Below are 20,925 nucleotides of genomic sequence, written 5' to 3' on the forward strand. Positions count from 1 at the left end.
TATCCAATAATTCCCACAAGGAACCCACTCAAGGGATGGCTGCTCAAAAGTCATACGAAATGCTGCGGAATACACTGCAGAGAACGCTCTTGTCCAATATTATTTTTTCTCTGCAAATACTCACATACCATCATATGATTAAGGCTAAGCATTTCTAAGAGAAAATAATGGGTCCTCACATTTAGGGTCTCATTAAAAGTTTCTATTCTGAGTATCGGTAACTCTGCCGCCTGTATCTACAGATACTGTAGGTACCAGTAACTCCTGGTGGTGGAGTTAAAGGATCTTATGAGCGGGTGCATCAGGTTCCCCCTAGAAATAAAAACTTACGAGGGGATTCGGGGGCATATTATCAAGGGGGTTTATCTCCGCTTTTTTGGCTTTAAAAGCCAAGAAAGCGGAGATAAAATTATCTCCCTATTACCAAGCTGTCACTAACACCAGTTAGCGACAGCTAGTAGGAGATAGCGACCATCTTGGGCCCCACTTTGCATGTCAGTGATATTTATCACTAATGAGATGCAAAGTGGGCGTGCCAAGATGTTAGAGACTGAAAACAGTCGCTAACATCGCTATCTCCTATTACCAACTTTTGGAGATATTCGCGCTAAGCGGGAATATCTCCAAAAGCTAACACCTGCCCTGAGCAGTTCTTAGCCATGTTATCCAATGGGAGGTGGATAACATGGCTAAGAGCATTTGCTCGATAATGCATGAATATCGCTGACTTTTCAGCGATATTCATGCATTTCGGCCGTTTTTTATCGCATTTGCGATAAACCTTGTTAATAGCAAGGTTTATCTGCGATAAAAATCGCCGATGTGCGGCGATAATTTTTGTCTCTAAACAAGTTAGAGACAAAAATTATCTCTAGTTGTTGGTAATATGCCCCTCAGTTATTAAGGATCTGACTGCACTGGAAATATCCAATCTCTCTACAGATTTTCCTCAGGGCATTGTGGATGATGTCCATGGGGGGCAGGGGGCGATGGGTTTTCATAGTTGCCACAGACCTTGTCATTCCAATATTCCAATAGGGCGGAACTCTTGCCACCCAATTTGCAGGACTTTCGATATAGATTAAAGAAGAATTAGGGGGCATATTACCAACAACTAGCGATCATTTTTGTCTCTAACTTGTTTAGAGACAAAAATTATCGCCGCACATCGGCGATTTTTATCGCAGATAAACCTTGCTATTAACAAGGTTTATCGCAAATGCGATAAAAAACGGCCGAAATGCATGAATATCGCTGAAAAGTCAGCGATATTCATGCATTATCGAGCAAATGCTCTTAGCCATGTTATCCACCTCCCATTGGATAACATGGCTAAGAACTGCTCAGGGCAGGTGTTAGCTTTTGGAGATATTCCCGCTTAGCGCGAATATCTCCAAAAGTTGGTAATAGGAGATAGCGATGTTAGCGACTGTTTTCAGTCTCTAACATCTTGGCACGCCCACTTTGCATCTCATTAGTGATAAATATCACTGACATGCAAAGTGGGGCCCAAGATGGTCGCTATCTCCTACTAGCTGTCGCTAACTGGTGTTAGCGACAGCTTGGTAATAGGGAGATAATTTTATCTCCGCTTTCTTGGCTTTTAAAGCCAAAAAAGCGGAGATAAACCCCCTTGATAATATGCCCTTAAATTCCAAGCCAACTGAGCAACTTTTACAAACATCTAGAAGATCGTTTGTGTCATTCAGCAGCAAGGCAACCAAGGTTAAACGCTATTACTTGCATATACAAATATATTTTCAATGCAGGTTTTTTCTGGATTTAGCAATACTTCTTTTTCGTCCTCTATTAAGTTTTGCTCTGGTTTGTGAAGGCACCAAAAGTCAATACTTAATACGTACTACCATCGGGAATAAAACATAATACTGGCTGAAGCAAATAAATACAAATTTGACATCAAAATTATATTCAATAATTACATTTCAGTGACTGCTAAAGAAAATGGAGAACTATGTACGCAATAGTAAATAGAACGTTGAATGTAGATAATAAAATGAGCTAACAATTGCAATGTATTTTATCCAGGAAAATGCTTAATATATACATGTGAGAACATTACTTAATCATTATAGATAAAGGAGATATTTAAATTCCCGAAATTGGATAAATAAAACATGTTCATGATTATTTTCTAGAAACTTCCGAGCTTTGGGCCTTACTTGGAGAAGCGTAAGCAATTATTGGTTGAGCAGAAAATAAAATCAATTCAAGAACGTTCCAGTGATTTGACTGCGAGAGAGCCTCTCCTTCCAAAGAAACCGATCCCGACGGTGAAGGTAAGAAAACATGCTTTTTTTTATACACAATGCATCGTAAATGTGACTCTGAGTAAGTGATGAGGAACAAGGAATCCACCAAGTTACCTTTTATTTTTGAGTACTTTTCTCTTTCGCACTAAATTGTTTATAGTTAACTTTGTGACTGGTATTTGGGTAATCGTGAAAAATGCTTCAATGACTTACCTTTAATGGCATAATTCTGTGTCTTCTTCCTCATTTGAATTAATTACTGGTAATTTAAACATTACTCTTGCGTCCTTCCTTAGACTGAATTCATTATACATGAGATTTATCATGCCAATCAATCATGAAAAACTAACAGTGTATGCTGAACAGAAACATGCTTTTATTGAAAACTGAAATTCAACTCTCCTCTATTCCTTCATAGAGTATAGAACTCTGCATCCAAACACATCTTGAACTCTATGTACTTCTGACAGTCTATGATGCTTAGAAAAACTAGATGATTTAGACCATGTTGCTGCCTGGCATATTTCGGAAATCGAAGCTCCCTGTAACTTGGCTTCAGTGGTAGACATGCTCCAAGCCCCTCTCCCTTGAATTAGCAATAGAGGAAACTGTCCCTCTACAAGGTCTTCAAACTGGGGGGCGGGCCCCCCTAGGGGGGCCTCAAGAGATACTAGGGGGGTGCCAGGCTGAGCCCAAAAGAAGCAGTATGCTCACAGTAGTGCTTTGTTTAAAGCATGAAACAAAACAAGCAGCTGTAGCCTCTCTGTAATGTCCCATCACTAACAGCTTTTGTCATTTATATCAGGCTGGGAGAAGGTGTCAGAAGGGAAAGGACTCCAACTATTCTTCTACACCCACACCCCCTTTTCTTCTAATCACACTGTGGGTATTTTTTCACGTTAGTAAGGCCTGCCTGACCACAAAAGTATGTTTGGCAAGCATGTATTTGGTTGCATTTTTAAAACACTAAGAGGATTTAACTGGAATATTTAAATATGTCTGAGGGAGGGGGGCCGATTAATTTAATTTTTCACAAGGGGTGGTGCGGCATTAAAAAGTTTGAAGACCACAGCTCTACATCATATGTCCTTAAAATAAGGGGCCTGAAGACCCACTAAAAGTCGCAGTTGCAGGTTTCTCTACCTCATAGCCCCAAATTCACATAGATTCCACTTTTGTAAATGGATGTACCCTTTGTAAACAGATGAGGAGAGCCCTCCAAACATCTACTGTAACTTACCCTCCTCCTCCAAAGGATAACATTCCAGCAAACTCACTTCCTGTTGCTTGTGAAAGGGGGAATTGGTTTTCAGAACAAAAGAAGGCACCAGAACTAATACCACCCTGTCCTGAGAAATTCTGTAGAAAGCCCCTAACTCCCCCAATCTTCTAGCTGAAGTTATTGCCACAAAAAAGAAAGCCTTGAGAGTAATTATCTGCAAGTGGGATTGTTCCAGAAGCTCAAACGGGGCTTTAGTCAATGCCTCAAAACCAGAGTCAAAACCCAAGTAGGAAAAAACCTTTATGGTCTAGAGCAGGTATTTAACAAACCTTTCAAGAGTCTAAAAATAAAACCTTTTGGTCTGCAAAATTCTTCTATGGATCCCTGATCGTATTAATCTCTGCACGTAGTCAACCATAATCATGACCATGACTCTTCTCGCAAAAACTCCACAATCATTATCAAATTCACAAATGTGGGATCTAAGCATTTTCTCTAACACCTGTGTGAAAAAGAGCCCCAGAGCCTATTGTATGTTCGGCGAATTGACCACTTTCTGGAAGACTGCAATGTAACTCCAGTTCCACTGGAACTCCCTAGCACCTTAATCCCCTCCTCCGAACCTCCAAGCCATCAAGTGGAGCTTCCATAATTACTCCATCATCAAGACAGGGAAGTCGAGAGCAGACAGAACCAGAGGAAGCATCCACACAAATGCACCTTCATAACCAGTAAGATAGGGAACCAGGTGGCCTGAGACCAGCGAGGAGCAATCAAAATCACATGCATCCATTCTTTTCTCACTCTCACCACGAAAGGTCTGATGAGAGGAAAGGGAGGGAATGTATACAACAGACCCCTTAGCCTTTGACATGACAGTGCATCTATCACCCAATGCTAATCATCCATCTACCCTGCACATAGAATATCCGGACTTTGGCATTGAGACTGAAGACACAAAACAATCCATCACCAGGAGACCTCAGCAGCCAGTCAAGAGAGACAAAACATCCGGATTCAGAGAAAACTCCATGATCCTGAGAATATTCCAGGGAAGATGGAATGTGCCTGCTTAGAAAATCTACTGTCACATCAGAAGTTCCCTCGATATCAATAGCTGTCAGAAATATCAGGGAGACCTAAGTTCAGGAGAAGATTATGTGACCTATCTTGTTTAGTTCTTTTGACCTTGTTTCTTCTTGCTTGTTGACATAGGTTTTTGTCGCAACATTGTCCCTCTGAACCAAGACAATATTCCTCATCTGTTCAGACTTAAAAGAAAGAAGAGCTCATCTCACTGCTTCAAGATCCCTCTAGATGTAGAGGCTGTAACTGAAGCTCCTTCAGTAAATTGTCTGGGTTCAGCCACCATGCCAGATCAATTTCCCCTGTTGGGTAACTGCAATTGTGTGCATCAGGTCTTGGGAGATCAGATCCCACTTGGTCAAATCCATGACACCAACTTGTAGAGATGGAATGAAGCCAAGGGGACCAGAAAAGGCATCGAGGTACCATCCCCTGTACCCTGTGCCATGAAACCACTTTTGAAGTTCATTGCATCAACAATTCCAAAACGTGATTCTGAATCTTGCCAGTCCATCTCGGTGGTAGTATGATCCTTCCTTGGGGAGTCTGAAACCATGACCCTATGAAGGTAACATTTTGCAAAGGCTTTAAACTGGACTTTTCCTCAGAAAACACTGATTCTGTAGATTCACCAACAGTCAATCAATCAATCATGGCATTTATATCGCGCACTACTCACCCGGAAGGGTCTCAAGGCGCGTGGGGAGGGGGGTCTGCTACTGCTCGAACAGCCAGGTCTTGAGCTGTTTCCTGAAGACGAGGTGGTCCTGGGTCAGTCGCAGGTGGACGGGCAGGGAGTTCCAAGTCTTAGCGGCTAGGTAGGAGAAGGATCTTCCTCCGGCGGTGGCTCTCTGGATGCGAGGCACGACGGCGAGGGCGAGGTTCGCCGATCGCAGCTGGCGGGTGGGCGTGTAGAAGGTCAGGCGGTCGTTGAGGTACCTAGGGCCCAGGTCGTGGAGGGATTGTGGTGCGTGGGTGAGGAGTCTGAACGTGATCCTCTTGTTGACAGGGAGCCAGTGTAGGTCTCTCAGGTGGCTCGAGATGTGGCTGCGTCGGAGGACGTCCAGAATGAGTCGGGCGGAGGCATTCTGGATGCGCTAGAGTCTCTTCTGAAGCTTGGCTGTTGTTCCGGCGTAGAGGGTGTTTCCATAGTCCAGTCTGCTGGTGATGAGGGCCTGGGTGACAGTCTTCCTTGTCTCAGTGGGAATCCATTGGAAGATCTTGTGGAGCATGCGGAGTGTGTGGAAGCAAGATGAGGAGACGGCGTTGACTTGCCTGGTCATCGATAGGGAGGAGTCCAGGATGATGCCCAAGTTGCGTGCGTGGTCTGTTGGCTTGGGTGCGGTACCTAGGGCTGGGGGCCACCAGGAGTCGTCCCATGCGGAGGGGGATGTTCCCAGGATGAGGACTTCTGTCTTGTCCGTGTTCAACTTTAGGCGGCTGCTGTTCATCCATTCGGCGACGTCTTTCATCCCTTCGTGAAGGTTCGCTTTCGTGGTGTCTGGGTCTTTGGTGAGGGAGAGGATCAGCTGGGTGTCATCGGCGTAGGAAATGATGTTCAGGTTGTGGTTGCGAGCGATGGCAGCTAGTGGTTTCATGTAGATGTTGAAGAGAGTGGGGCTGAGCGAAGATCCTTGCGGGACGCCGCAGATGACTTCGGTGGCCTCCGAGCGGAACGGCGGGAGGCGTACTCTTTGTGTTCTTCCGGAGAGGAATGAGGTGATCCAGTCCAGGGCCTTCCCCTGGATGCCGATGCCGTTGAGTCGTTGGACTAGGGTGTGGTGGCAAACAGTATCGAATGCAGCGGAGAGGTCTAGGAGGATGAGTGCCGCTGTTTCACCGTTGTCGAGCAGGGCTCGGATGTCGTCAGTGGCTGCGATGAGGGCAGTCTCGGTGCTGTGATTGGCTCTGAATCCGGACTGCGATGGGTCGAGGGATCCGTTCGTCTTGAGGAAGGCAGCCAGTTGCTTGTTGACAACCTTTTCGATGACTTTGGCCGGGAAGGGAAGGAGCGAGATGGGGCGGAAGTTCTTGAGGTCGGTCGGGTCCGCTGTTGGTTTCTTCAGTAGTGCGCTGAGTTCGGCATGCTTCCAGCTCTCAGGGAAGGTGGCTGTGTTGAAGGAGGTGTTGATGATGTCTCGGAGATGGGGTGCGATGGTGGGGGCCGCTTTGTTGAAGATGTGGTGGGGGCACGGGTCGGTCGGCGATCCGGAGTGGATGGTGTTCATCATGCTTGTCGTGTCTTCGGGGGTCACCTCGGTCCATGTATGGAGGATGGCGGCTGGGTGCGTAGGTTCGACCGGTGGGTGCGGGGGTTGAGCGCTGAAACTGTTGTGGATGTCGGAGATCTTGCGGTGGAAGTACGAGGCGAGGGAGTCGCAGAGGTCCTGTGAGGGGGTGATGTTGTTGTTGCCGGTGCTGGGGTTGGAGAATTCCTTGACGATGTTGAAGAGCTCCTTGCTGTCATGGGCGTTCTTGTCCAGTCGTTCCTTCAGAGATTTCTTCTTTGTGGTGCGGATGAGCTGGTGATGTCTGCTGGTGGCGAGTTTGAGGGCGGTCATGTTGTCGGTGGTCTTGTTGAGGAGCGAGGTCTTCTCGAGGGTGCGGCAGGCCTTCTTGGAGTCCTTGAGTTCGTCTGTGAACCAGGGAGCCTTCTTGCTTCTGGGTCTGGTGAGTGGGTCCTTCAGTGGGGCGAGGTCGTCAGCACTTGTGGTCAGCCACTGCGTGAGGTTGCAGGCTGCTGTGTTAGGGTCCGTTGTTCTGACAGGTGGGTTCTGGCTGAGGGAGGTGGCGAGCTGGTCGGCGGTGATCTTGCTCCAGTTCCTGTGGGGAACCTGCTTCGGGTGGTGGTGGACCGTGTTCTTTGCGAAGCTGAAATGGACGCAGCTGTGGTCTGTCCAGTTGAGTACGGTGGAGTGACTGAAGGAGACGTGCTTGCTGGAGGAGAAGATTGGATCGAGCGTGTGGCCGGCGTAGTGGGTGGGGGTGTTGACCAGCTGCTTGAGTCCGAGGTTCGCGAGGTTGTCCAGCAGGGTGGTGGTGTTGCGGTCGTTGTTGTTCTCCAGGTGGAAGTTGAGGTCCCCGAGGAGGATGTAATCGGTGGAGGGGAGGGCGTGTGGGCTGATGAAGTCTGTGATGTCATCGCAGAACTGTGAACGCGGTCCCGGGGGTCTGTAGATGAGGGTGCCTCTGAGGGTCGTCTTGGGGTCGCTGTGGATCTGGAAGTGGAGGTATTCCGCGGCGCAGAATGTGATGCTGGAGTCAGTCGAGATGCGAATGGCACTCTTGTGTACGATGGCGATGCCTCCTCCGGTCTGGTTGATGCGGTCCCTCCTGATGATCTTGTAGCCGTCCGGGATGGCTATGGCGATGTCAGGGGCTGAGGAGGCGTTCATCCAGGTTTCCGTGAGGAAGGCGACGTCTGGGGATGCGGTGTCGAGGAGGTTCCAGAGTTCCACGGCGTGGCGGTGGATGGAGCGGGTCTTGAGCATGATGCACTTGAGGTGATTGTTGCTTCCAGTCTTTGCAGGTGCGGTGCAGGTTCGGTGGCAGGAGAAGTTGCAGGATCGGCAGACGAAGAGTCCATGGGTGTGTCGCGGGGATGCTTGGTAGCATCCGGGGGCTCGGGCGGTGTTGAGTGCGATGAGTGTGGCGAAGTTGTAGGTCCTGCGGGGGGGCTGGCGGTGGCCAGGGGGTCTGGCGCTGGGCGCAGTCCAGGCGCGGACGGGCGCAGACGGGCTTACCTTTGGGGCACCTTCGGCGCACAAACGGCGCTCCCGCTGCACGCGTCCGCTGGGCGGTCGCTGAGGGGGCGTCATAAATATGGAGCCGGGAGGGAGGGTCAGGCGGGGTGGTCAATGGGCAGGGAGGGGAGGCGGGACTGGAGGCGGAGGCGGGATCAGGAGGAGGAGACTGGGGCGGCGGCGGGAGAACGGGGGTCAAGTGACCGGGTCAGCGGCGGCGGTCAGCGGGTGAGGAAAGGGCAGCAGCGGCAAGCAGAGAGCGGCAGGCGGTACCTACGAGGCAGGCAGGCTGCAGGCAGAAGGCTGCGACGTCACTCAGCACACACAGCGGTAGGCAGGCGCCAGGTAGCGGCAAGCAGGCAGGCGGCAGAGCAGTGGGGAGGAGCGACCGGCTGTGGGGGCACAGGGAGTCACACTGACCAGTCCGCCACAGTCCCTTTAAATAAGGAGCCGGGAGGGAGGGTCAGGCGGGGTGGCCAATGGGCAGGGAGGGGAGGCGGGACTGGAGGCGGAGGCGGGAGCAGGAGGAGGAGACTGTGGCAACGGCGGGAGAACGGGGGTCAAATGACCGGGTCAGCGGCGGCGGTCAGCGGGTGAGGAAGGGGCAGCAGTGGCAAGCAGAGAGCGGCAGGAGGTACCTTCGAGGCAGGCAGGCTGCAGGCAGAAGGCTCTGACGCCATTCAGCACACACAGCGGTAGGCAGGCGATTGGCAGCAGCAAGCAGGCAGGCGGCAGAGCAGTGGGGAGGAGCGACCGGCTGTGGGGGCACATAGTGTGTGTATGATATAGCATCAACCTTTCTGATGGCGCCTGGACTAACTAAGTGTTATGGTAAAGATGAACCAAAATTCCCTAAGAATGAAGAGGAGGTGCCAATGGAGCCAAAACCGTGGTGAAGACAATGTGAGATGAATTAAGTCCAAAAGAAGGAACTCGGAATTGATAGCGGTTGTTTTTGTGCGTAGCACAAAAACGTTTGATGTGATCTTCTGATAGCACATGGAGATAGGTATCCTCCAGATCTTTTGATGACAACTAATCCCTTGGTATCATTAGTGGGATAATGGATTGCAGAGTCACCATTCAAATGTGAAGAGCTTTTAATCAAAGAACTGACACAGTTCAAATCCAGTGGATTGAGTAGGCACCTGCCCCCCTCTCCATCCTCTTTTAATCCATTATTACACCCCATGTAAATGAACTAGCGGTTTGGGACACATTCCTGGAAGATAATCTTCTTTGCCCCAGTTCTCCGAGACCACTGCAGAAAGTCTATTGCAAAACCTTCACTGATAATGTTCAAAACCCACTAGTCCATCACATCCTGTTGCCAGCAATGTCTCACATGCGAAAGGGTTTCCCACATCTATTCCTTACTGAGATATGTTTATGTTGATGTGGAAGGTTAATCTAAATCAGAGGATTAGGAATCCCTGTCCTTTCCTTTTTACAAAATTGCATTACCCTTCTTATTTTCAGATGAAGTTAAGGCTTTAGGAATCAGCTTTATTCTCACCTCTAGAGGCGAGGAATGTATTTCATGCTTCCACTGCTATTTTTCCTAACATTTTGGCACTCATCGGAAGCTAGATCACCAACTGCTAATATTGAGATATGGGTCTTATCTGACAAACCAATCAGCCTTTAAAAACACCAAGAAAAAAGGAGATTGTAAGGCGATAACATATCATAATTATTGTCCCAAATGGGTCTTTACTGCCTTCCTCCCACAACAGGACATCACCGCTCACCCCTGCTGGAAACCTAAGCGAGGACACAAAGACCAGCGTCCTCCAATCAGGAAGAGACGTCCCATTCGCACTGGAGCTGCCTAACTCCGTCAAAACCGAACGCCCGCTGCCTCACAACAATCTCATTACTGAGCAGTGCAAAAGGACCTCCGGAGAAGGCACCGCCAACTACTGAATCCCTCAAAGGATTACTAATCTTGCTGCATTGGTCAATAAACTGGTCTGGGAACAACAGCCAGCCCTGGCAGATTGCTGCTCAACCACCCCTGGGAGTGGGGGAGAAAGGTGCTAGGAAGAAGCACTGTTCCCGCTTTTATTGCGGGGCGGACCTTGCAGCACTGCTTCAAAACCAGCCCCCACAAGCACAAAACCAGCCCCCACCCCTCAGGCCCACTGGGGGCATGCACGGTGCCTGCTACGGCCAGTACAGCCCAATAACGACCCGCTACTGCTGACAACATGTCTAAAGCTAACAGGCTAAAAAAGACAAAATGGATGGCGGTGGGAGCTTTTATTAGAATGGCGTTTGTGTGATTGCTGTCTGGGGGTGGCAGTGAGTCCTTTTGTAATGAATTCTAGCGAGGAAGGGATGCAAGGCTAAAGAGTATTGAGTCAATAAAGGGGCATCATGTTTAGAAGCAGAGTGGTAACTGCGTGTTTTGTTCCTCACCAATTTGCTCATTAAATGTGTTTACTAATTATCCTACTCTTCTATGTAGCACGCCCCATCCGAAATGCTGGGGACCCTCTGCGCAGCAATGGCTTGTGTTAAGCGGATAGCCACATAAAATCTCTAAGACCAATCGAGAAAGACGAAATTGCCAAACAATTTGAGGTCGGACTCCAGATTTTAGACACAGACATAAAGCTCCCAGTCTTCACCAATTGAAAGCAAAGTGCACATCAAGAGCACACATTAGAAGGGGCTGCTCAGTCTCAGAGCATATTTGTGAAAAAGAACAAGAACCCAAGGTGTGTGCTGAGTGCTACACAAATACAGCCGCCCAAATTATGCAAAACGGGAAGCGAGCAATCAAAAAACTGACAAAAATTTTGCTTAAATCTGACTTGCAGACAATATATTAGAGAGAAACCTGAAACAATAAAAATACTTGAAAAATTAATCCATTAATCCATCCACCCAAAATGAACACTGACGATGTGTTAAAAAATTCTGCCACATTAGACAATGGCACAATATTTGATACGTTGCTTCATTCATTCACAGCTCTCATCTGTGGGCCCTATCAGGTGTAACACAGGCCCCCGCATCCCCGCGGTGTGGTGGAGCTCCGAGCTGCAGGGGACCCCCTCAGCACAGTAGTCGGGTTTTAGAGCTCCGGATCCAATCCGGAGCGGGGGCCCTCAGTTTGCCATGCAGGGGGTGGGGGGTGTCTCAACTTTCCTTATTACAACTAATGTGCTGCCCTCACTGTAGCTGGGAATTTCAGTCTGCCCTGCGAATTCTGAATTAGTGAAAGATGGACCAGCTGTTTGAAGCAGTGGTCTATCTTTCACTTTATAGGTAGCATTCTGATCTGCTATTCAATAAGGAACAGAGAGCTCCTTGCAAATTAGTGGAGAAAGTGGCCGTGCAAGTAAAAACAGCCCATTCTGTAATCTCAAAATGCCTTGGAGATGCAGAAATCAGGTACATAGTAACATCTTTTTCCCCCAGGATACTTTGTGTAATACAGCAGTTGTAATTTTTAACTTTAAACATCCCCTTGAAATTCAAGTCAATTCGGTGATGGGGCTGGCATATTAACACTTTTAACCACAGTAAAAGAGCAAACTCTAGGACTATGTCCCACAGTTCATTCCGCATTGGTAAATAGGTTTTTCTCATGGCTACTTGGCACATATTTGGTAGGCATGTCATGATGACAATGCTTTCCTCACACAACAAGTGTATAGAACAATTTGTAGTAACACAACCAAAAAATATATATTTCAGAAACAAAACAAAACCCCTTAATTTGTGGCTGCAGATACCAAGCTGCTATGTGTACTATGCTTTTATGCAATTGGGTTGCTATGGAGATTTACTAGGGACACAATCAGCATTTCACAACTATTTGAAAAACAATATACAGGAGAAGTGTGGCTCAGGGGTTATAGGCGGCAGACCCGGAAGCTGAGATCGGCCCTGGACCAGGGTTCAATTCCCCGCCTCGGCGGGTCTTGGGCTAAAAAATTCCACGGACTCGATAATTCTCGCTCCTGTGCCTTCTCGACTCACGGGTTCACACTCTGCGACTCTGGGCAATAGCTTGCTTAATCTCCACAACGGCCCCTCGCGGCGGGATGCCTGGCTTTCACCTTGTGGGTACCCTGCCGGGGTTATCTCACAGGGGAATACCAGGACAGCTTCACTAAGCATGCGCTTAGATACCGACCTCGGTCAGTGATTTGAGCTATATAAATACATGTACATTTACATTTACACATATATTATGGCAAGACCCTGATGCATTCCATACACTACCAGGTTTCCCTTCCCACACCATTGAAAGCAGCAAATACAGAGTGACGCAGAGATACTGAAAACCAAGATTAGTGATTCTGTATTAAGAACATGTGCTGGTGTCAAATTTGAGGCAGTGAAGATAGGGAATCTGCAGCATGTCTATTCGATTCTACAAAACAACGGCTTCAACTGATGATTATCAGTCTTTGATGACCAAAGACTGCCTGTGATAGAGCCAGTGCTGGTCCAATGCCACGACTAATGATGCATGAGATGGTCAGACAGCCACCTCAGCACCACCACCCTAAAACACCAGTTGAAGCCAGCAATAGACTGGAGATGTAACACTGACATGTATTTGATCATTTCACAAAAACCTATCAGCTTTCATGGAAGTTCTAAGCTGAGTCCCTGAAAAACTTCTAGCCACTGCTTTAGAATTAATCTATGCCCGTCATTCCTGTTTTGGACCTTTGGCTCGCCTCTAACATTATATGGCCCATCCACTGCACCCGACACAAAGAGGGAGAGTTGAAATGTAGTCAGGCCTCCACAAAAAAGCACAATGGTATATGTCTGTGAGTGTGATTGATAATTGTAGCTGATATACCTTGCAACGAGGAAGCAGAGGTATTCTCTAAAGAGTACATCTGTAAATGCTATAATAAACCACTTGGATTTACCAGAACAGATGCAGAGTGTAACATGGGATTTCCACCCTCAGACTGACCACAATGTCTCACTTTACTTGCACTCACCAGAAGATGTACCTGGCAATGACAAGTGTACTCCTATCCCAGCCAAGTACATGAGAAAAAGCATGTTGCATGTGCATAGCATCCACATTGCCACCAAATTCAACAATTTGTTACTGTACTTCCAACTTCCTGCCCATCACCTGTTCTTTGAGTATCTGTCCCTGATTTTTCTCTTTAGGGCTTGCTGACAATGATGCAATGAAGCCCACACTTGCTGCATTTCATCTTCTACAGCCTACTGCACATAGCTAATGTTGCTGTTTTGTGATGGAACTTTTCACCCTGTAAGTCTGCAACATCAAACTAAAATATCCATCTCCAAACAACCAAAAGGTGATGAGAAGAATGCTTGAATATATCTAACCACTGCCAATCACTCAGGGAGCGTTCCAATCCATTGTTTTTATACTCACGATGCCACCTTGGATTGATTAGACACAGCTATATGGAAACACACCTTGATCCTGCTCCAGTTGAACCAGTCAAGCATGAACTGCCGAGCAAGAACACAAGCAATGCAAGACTTGTTTCAGCATTATTGGGTCTTTTCTGTCAGTTGCAGCTTGCTTCCAGAATTAATGTAAGCTAGGAATCCACACCTGGACATAGCCTTGCCCGCTTAGGACCTTACATCAAACATGCAAAAGATGATGGGAGGAATTGATGCAATAAATCTAACCACTGGCAATTGGTTGGGGTAGCATTCCAACCCATGGTTCTTTGCCCACCATACCAGCTTAGGTTACCCAAGCAACCCAAAATGGGATTCAGCCTGAAGTGACTCTTTTTACACTGGAAAAGGCTGTCAATGAGAGGACTGTGTGGCTGTGCAGCACTCTGCATATCCCCGGTTTGGAACTGGTGAGGTTTCGAGTCAGTAGCTGTGAGACTCTGCAGGGCTCTGTGTCGTTAGGCACTGGATCCAGTAAAGCCTTTTGTGAGAAGCTGCCTGGTGAGGTTCTCTGGGGTGCTGCATTGCTCTGCATTCTGTTGCATGGGATCCAGCTACACTTTCAGTGACAAGCTATGTGGCTTTGTGTTAGAGCCAGTGAAACCTTCAGTTTAGGCAGGGAGAATAGCACTCTGACTCCAGCCAAGGGTCAAGGACCTTCAGGACAACGCTTGGGATTTCAGTTCCAGTTGATTATGATCTGTTAAGAAGCAGGAAAAGGCATCTGGTCCCTGAAACCCAAATAGGAGGTCAGCCAACCGACATTTGCAGTCACTACTGGGGTCCTGGTTTCATTACAAGCAGATCCAGCCTTACTACAGGTCTCAGATAGCTGGGAAGGCCTTCTTCTGAGTCTTCACTGGCCCTGGAGAATTCTGAGTTCAGGTTCTAGAGTTGACAGTTGTATGCCCAGTGCCAGCCTGTGGGTGGGAGACACCCATTTGTCCAACTCTAAAACTGGTTCAAGTCATGCCCTCTCTTTCCTCTGTGTATAGATCCACTCTGGCTAGTGAAGCAAAGTCAGGGGCAGGCCTAGCGTCAGGTTCGTCTGTGTTGGTGAGGGTACGCCCCTTTGAAGTGTAACTAGGACAGGGTCACAGCTCATCCTCACCCATCTTTTCAGGAAGATCCACACCTCCCCACAGCCAGGTCTTTGTCTACTGTTTGGGAGCAATATGCATCATACCACAGGAGAGCCATTAAGAGTCAGAAAAGTGTAATTTCCAAAACAGTATTAGGAAATCTGACTTTACCATTAAGCTGAAATTTAAACTACAATAAAAAAATAAGCATTGGCATAGCCAATAGGTCTAGCATTTGGGGCCTTATAAGTGTTTAGCCATGAAACAGTTGGTGTTGTTGCACCAAGGCTATTCTGCTGCATAACTAAATACTTATAGGGTCTAAAAAGCGAGACCTATTGGCTATGCCAATGCTTGTTTGTTTTTTGTTTAAGTGGCCAGATCTACAATAGCTTGACCTGGTTTTTGTTAACAGTTCTTTGCATCAAATGAACTTTTTTTCATTACTCTGAATGTTGTTTCCATTCTGGTTATAGGAAGCATTCATTCCCGGGGGTGTGGGGGCTGCCTAGCTGTGCGCATGCACCAAACTTTGCAAATGAGAAAAAGCCTGGTGCAGGCTCAATTTACAAGTTTGGAATGAGTGAGCCCCAGGCAGCTTGACTCACTCACACAGGAGTGTATTCACTGCACCTGCATACTCACCATGGTTTAAGGAAACTTGACCCACTCCCTCCCAGGCAACGAACACATATTTGCCAAGAAACTCTGAGAAGAGCTTGCCTGCTGCATTGATGGCTGGTGGTGTGTGTGCCTGGTGAAAGCGTGCACTGACGGCTGGTGGTGTGTGCCCGGTGAAAGCGTGCACTGGCGGCTGGTGGTATGTGTGCCTGGTGGAAGCATGCACTGATGGCTGGTGGTGTGTGTGCCTGGTGGAAGTGTGCACTGATGGCTGGTGGTGTGTGTGTCTGGTGGAAGTGTGCACTGACTGCTGGTGGTGTGTGTACCTGGTGAAAGCGTGCACTGATGGCTGGTGGTGTGTTTGCCTGGTGAAAGCGTGCACCAACATCTGGTGGTGTGTATGTGCCTGGCAAAAGCGTGCACTGACGACTGTTTGTGTGTGCCTGGTGGAATCATGCACCAATGGCTGGTAGCGTGTGACAGCTGGTAGTGTGTGTGCCTGGTGAAAGTGTGCACTGACGGCTGATGATGTGTGTGCCTGGTGGAAGCGTGCACTGACGGCTGGTGGTGTGGGTGCCTGTGGAAGTGTGCACTGAAAGCTGGTGGTGTGTGTGCCTGATGGAAGAGTGCACTGATGGCTGGTGGTGTGTGTGCCCAGTAAAAGCATGCACTGATGGCTGGTGGTGTGTGTGCCCGGTGAAAGCGTGCACTGACTGCTGGTGGTGTGTGTGCCTGGTGGAATCGTGCACTGATGGCTGTTGGTGTGTGTGCCTGGTGGAATCGTGCACTGACAGCTGGTGGTGTGTGTGCCTGGTGGAAGCGTGCACTGACGGCTGGTGGTGTGTGCCTGGTGGAAGTGTGCCCTGACGGCTGGTGGTGTGTGTGCCTGGTGGAAGCGTGCACTGACGGCTGATGGTGAGTGTGCCTGGTGGAAGCGTGCACTGATGGCTGGTGGTGTGTGTGCCCAGTGAAAGCATGCACTAACGGCTGGTGGTGTGTGTGCCCTGAGGAAGCGTGCACTTATGACTGGTGGCGTGTGTGCCTGGTGGAAGCGTGCACTGATGGCTGGTGGTGTGTGTGCCTGGTGGAAGCATGCACTGACGGCTGGTGGTGTGTGTTCCTGGTGAAAGTGTGCACTGACGGCTGGTGGTGCGAGTGCTCAGTGAAAGGGTGCACTGAAGGCTGGTGGTATGTGTGTGCCTGGTCACTGCCAGGACATGTAAAACGTAAGTACAAATATCCTACTTTTTAATTACCATGGACCCTGCCCTATGGGCATTTAGCCACAAGGGGGGCCTTATAAATATTCAGAAGTACAGCTTAAGTCTGCCAGAGGATTTATATTTATTTTGCTTGGTCAAAATTGCAGTTTAATACTTTACATACAGACTGCAGGGGCATGCATGTAGACATGTTTTACACTGCTAATTTAGTGGCTGGCACAATGGGTGCTGCTGCTCATGTCTAGCATTTAATGTACAGGACTAGAGTACCTGTAGTACCATATATTAGTGACTTGTAAGTAAATTAAATATGTCAATTGGGGGTATGTGATTTTTGACATTTTTAAAAGAGAGAGCACAAGCCCTCTGCCAATGGTTAGCAGGCATAAAGTGTGAAAAAGTCCTATGGTCAACAAAAATGGGTTCAGTGAAAGAAATCAAAATTCTGAGGTTATCCTGCAGAAAGGCCACATTTCCAATAGTATGCCCTTGCAACCATTGCTGTTTGTTTGTCATTTAGTGCTATGGTTATATGTTTTCCTGTTTTGTTGTATTGCTAAGCAAACATAAGGAGATGATGGACAGAGCCCTCAAAGTTTTCAGACACTCACCCTAGTCACAGATATGGGTTGAATCCATCATCGTTCGTTAGCTCACTTTACCACACCAGTTCAGTCACAGCTATATGCAAATCAGTCTCGACCCTGTGCCTCATGGGATCAGTCCAGCTTGAACTGCCAAGCCATGTCTTCCCCGGACCAGAAACAAGCATCCTGGAACTGGTTTCCGCTAAGAGCCTTCATCAGCCGGGCTAGCTTGAATCCAGTGGCAAAGTGAGCAAGGGACCCACGTCTGGGCATATCCTGCAAACTTTGGGGGGGGGGAAAGCAAATACAAGGAGATGATGGACGGAGTGCTGAAACTTTTCAGACACTCATCCCCAGTCACAGATCTGGGTTGAATCCATCATCATTCTTTAGCTCACTTCACCGCATCAGTTCAGACACAGCTATATACAAATCAGTCTTGACCCTGTGCCTCATGGGAACAGTCCAGCCCGAACTGCCAAGCCATGTCTTCCCTAGACCGGAAACCAGCATCCTGGGACTGGTTTTGGGCTACCAACCCACATCAGCCAGGCTAGCTTGAATCCAGTGGCAAAGTGAGCAAGGGACCCACGTCTGGGCATACCCTGCCAACTTAGAGCCAACAAAGCAAACACAAGGAGATGATGGATGGAGCACTGACATTTTTCAGACACTCACCCCCAGTCACAGATCTGAGTTGAATCCATAATCTTTCTTAAGCTCACTTTGCCACGCCAGTTCAGACACAGCTATTTGCAAATCATTCTTGACCCTGTGCCTCATGGGAACAGTCCAGCCCGAACTGCCAAGCCATGTCTTCCCTGGACTGAAAACAAGCATCCTTGGACCAGTTTCTAGTTGACAGCCCTCATCAGCCAGGCTAGCTTGAATCCAGTGGCAAAGTGTGCAAGGGACCCACGTCTGGGCATACCATGCCACCTTAGGGCGAACAAAGCAAACAGAAAGAGATGATGGATGGGGCGCTGAAACTTTTCAGACACTTAAACCCAGTCACAGATCTGGGTTGAATCCATCATCGTTCTTTAGCCCACTTCGCCACACCTGTTCAGACACAGCTATATGCAAATCAGTCTTGACCCTGTGCCTCATGGGAACAGTCCAGCCCGAACTGTCAAGCCATGCATTCACTGGACTGGAAACAAGCATCCTGAGACCGGTTTAGGTCTAACAGCCCTCATCAGTCAGGCTAGCTTGAATTCAGTGGCAAAATGAGCAAGGGACCCACGTCTCGGCATACCCTGCCAACTTAGGGCGAACAAAGCAAACACAAGGAGATGATGGAGGGAACGCTGTTTTATTGCTAGACATTTACAGAGCTTCTCCTTTTACTGCCCTGCATGCACATATCTGAATGAAAGTTTTGTTCACTGGCTATCTCATCTGATGGGTGACCTTCATTCATTGGTATTCCACATCCAAATCCACTCAGCTGTTATTGCTGTTGGAGCTAGTGTCATCTAAAATGGCATCTAAGGTACAGTGGAAAACAAGAGGATGAGGCAAGCTCTTGTGTACATTTAGGCCTGGGATTCTAGGGCTGCTGTGCAGAAATTGGTCATGCTCAGCTAAAGGGGTTTTCCTGTAAGGAAAGCTGACACCAGTTGAGCAGTTGACAGTGTGATGGGTAGTGAATGAGGAACAGAATGTGTAAGAGTTAGGGTTTATGACAGGGGACAGCTGCCAAGCAGCTTTCCATCCACTGCCTTAAATGCAGCAGGATTGGTTTCACACTTCTGAAAAGGGCAGCTGAATGTACCTTTTTGTTTTATTTCCAAATTTGAAAACTTTGCACTTCTCAAGCATTTTAAAAACAACAGAGTTGCATATTGCCTCACTTTGCAGCTCACTCACCCTTAGTAGTTGGAGTTATACTTTAGTTCTAGACTCATATGATATAGAAATGGCTTTTTTTCGCATCTATCTAGTTGTGGATGTGTGGCACAGGTTTCAGTGTGCTGTTATGGTTGGCACTTTTCCCAGATAAAAATAATGCCTGTCTGTTCATGTTTTTACATTCTAGAAAGGCCCAGACTTGCTTTCTGATTAGAACCTTATATATGGATTCATAGAGCGTTGCTTGTTACCCAATAGGGTATCCAGGTGCTGAGTAGGCGAGTATAGACATGTGGTGAGGCTGGGCCTGAATACAGGCAGTCTCAATGGCCCCTTGAGAAGACTCATTTAAAAGCCAGGTCCTCAGTTTCTTGCTGAATTGAAGAAGTGAGGAGGGGGACCTGATGTGTTGTGGTGAGGTTGTTTAAGATCTCACTTTCTGATTCTGTGGATGCAGGTGTGTTGCAAGTGAGAGTGATGCTGAGTGAAGTTGTCTGGTGGGTTTGAGAAAGGGAAGCCGGTGATTGGAGTATGGGGTCTCGTGTTGTATAGTAACTTAAATGCGTGTGTGTGAGAAGTTTGAACTTTCAGTGCTTCTGGGTGGGGAGCCAGTGGAGCTCTATGAGGAGTGGAGTGGTGTGTATTCAGCGTGGGAGGTTCAAGAACAAGTCATGTGGTGGCGTTTTGGATGGATTGAAGCCTTTTAAGTAAATGGGCTGGAATTCCAGCATAGAGTTTGTTGCCTTAGTCTAATGTGCTTGTAAATCGGGCCTGTGTGATGATATGTCTGGTATCCAATGGTAGCCACTAGAAGATTTTACGTAACATACAGTGGATGTGGAAGCATGAGGAGGTGACAGTGTTGACCTGGTACCTCATGGTGAGCTTGGTGTCCAGAATGAGTCCTAGTGTGGTCAGTTGGGATGGGTGTAGCTCCCAGATTGGGGGACCACTGGTGGAGTTCCAAGGTGAGCTCTTACTCCCAAAGATCAGCACTTCAGATTTGTCAGTGTTGAGCTTGAGGCAGTTTTCTTTCATCCAATTGGCCATGATGGTCATGCATAGTTTGAAGTTTGACTTGGTGGTAATGGTGTTATCTGAGCGGGGAAAAATTAGCTGGATATCGTTGGCATAGGAGATAATGATGATTCCTTGGGATCTGATGATGTTTTCCAGAGGAGTCATGTGCATGTTGAAAAGTGTAATTCTGAGTTATGATCCTTGTGGGAATCTTCAGATTAGTCCCTTGGGTTCTGATGTGACTGGAGAGAGCCTAAATCATTGTGCTCTTCTGAAGAGGAAGGAAGCTACCCATTTGAGTGCTGGCCCTTGTATTCTAGCTGTATGTAGTCTGGTGGTGCGTCTGGTGGAAGAAGGTGTCTAAAGTGGCAGAGATGTCAAGGTTTCAGTTCTGTGGTTGTTTTGGAATCCTGATTGCAGGTCGTCCATAACTTTGTGGCATTCTCGGTGTTCAGGGAGTTGTCTGTTGATCTTCTCTATGACTTTGGCTTCGAAGGGGAGCAGAAAGATGGGTCAGTAGTTGCTGTGCACTTCAGAGTTGGCTGAGTGGTTTTGGAGGAGGTCAGCAACTTCAGTGTTGTTGCAGGGATTCTGCTCAGAAACAGAACTATGCTTGGGGCCATATAACACCATTAGTTAGGGATTGAGTCACCATACCACCTTAGTGCCTGGAGCCTGAATCCAACTAACTATAGTGTCTCACATGCCCTCCAACTCATAACCAGAGGAACAAGTGAATTGACGCCCCAAAACACAACACTCCTGACCCTCTCCGGGATCACGGTGA

The 20,925-nt window shown here is 47.8% G+C and overlaps 1 protein-coding gene across 1 annotated transcript in view; it reads left to right on the plus strand.

Annotated features, from left to right (window-relative positions):
* Nucleotides 1-20,925, plus strand: part of DPYD (dihydropyrimidine dehydrogenase) — a 3,292,815-nt gene that overhangs the window by 3,191,154 nt on the left and 80,736 nt on the right. The window contains exon 21 of the mRNA XM_086954704.1: nt 2,157-2,297. Within this exon, the coding sequence (XP_086810830.1) occupies nt 2,157-2,297 (141 nt within the window). The remainder of the gene's footprint in view (nt 1-2,156; nt 2,298-20,925) is intronic.

Source organism: Lissotriton vulgaris, chromosome 1_1 (assembly GCF_964263255.1).
Source record: "Lissotriton vulgaris chromosome 1_1, aLisVul1.2, whole genome shotgun sequence".
In the NCBI taxonomy this organism is placed as follows: domain Eukaryota; kingdom Metazoa; phylum Chordata; class Amphibia; order Caudata; family Salamandridae; genus Lissotriton; species Lissotriton vulgaris.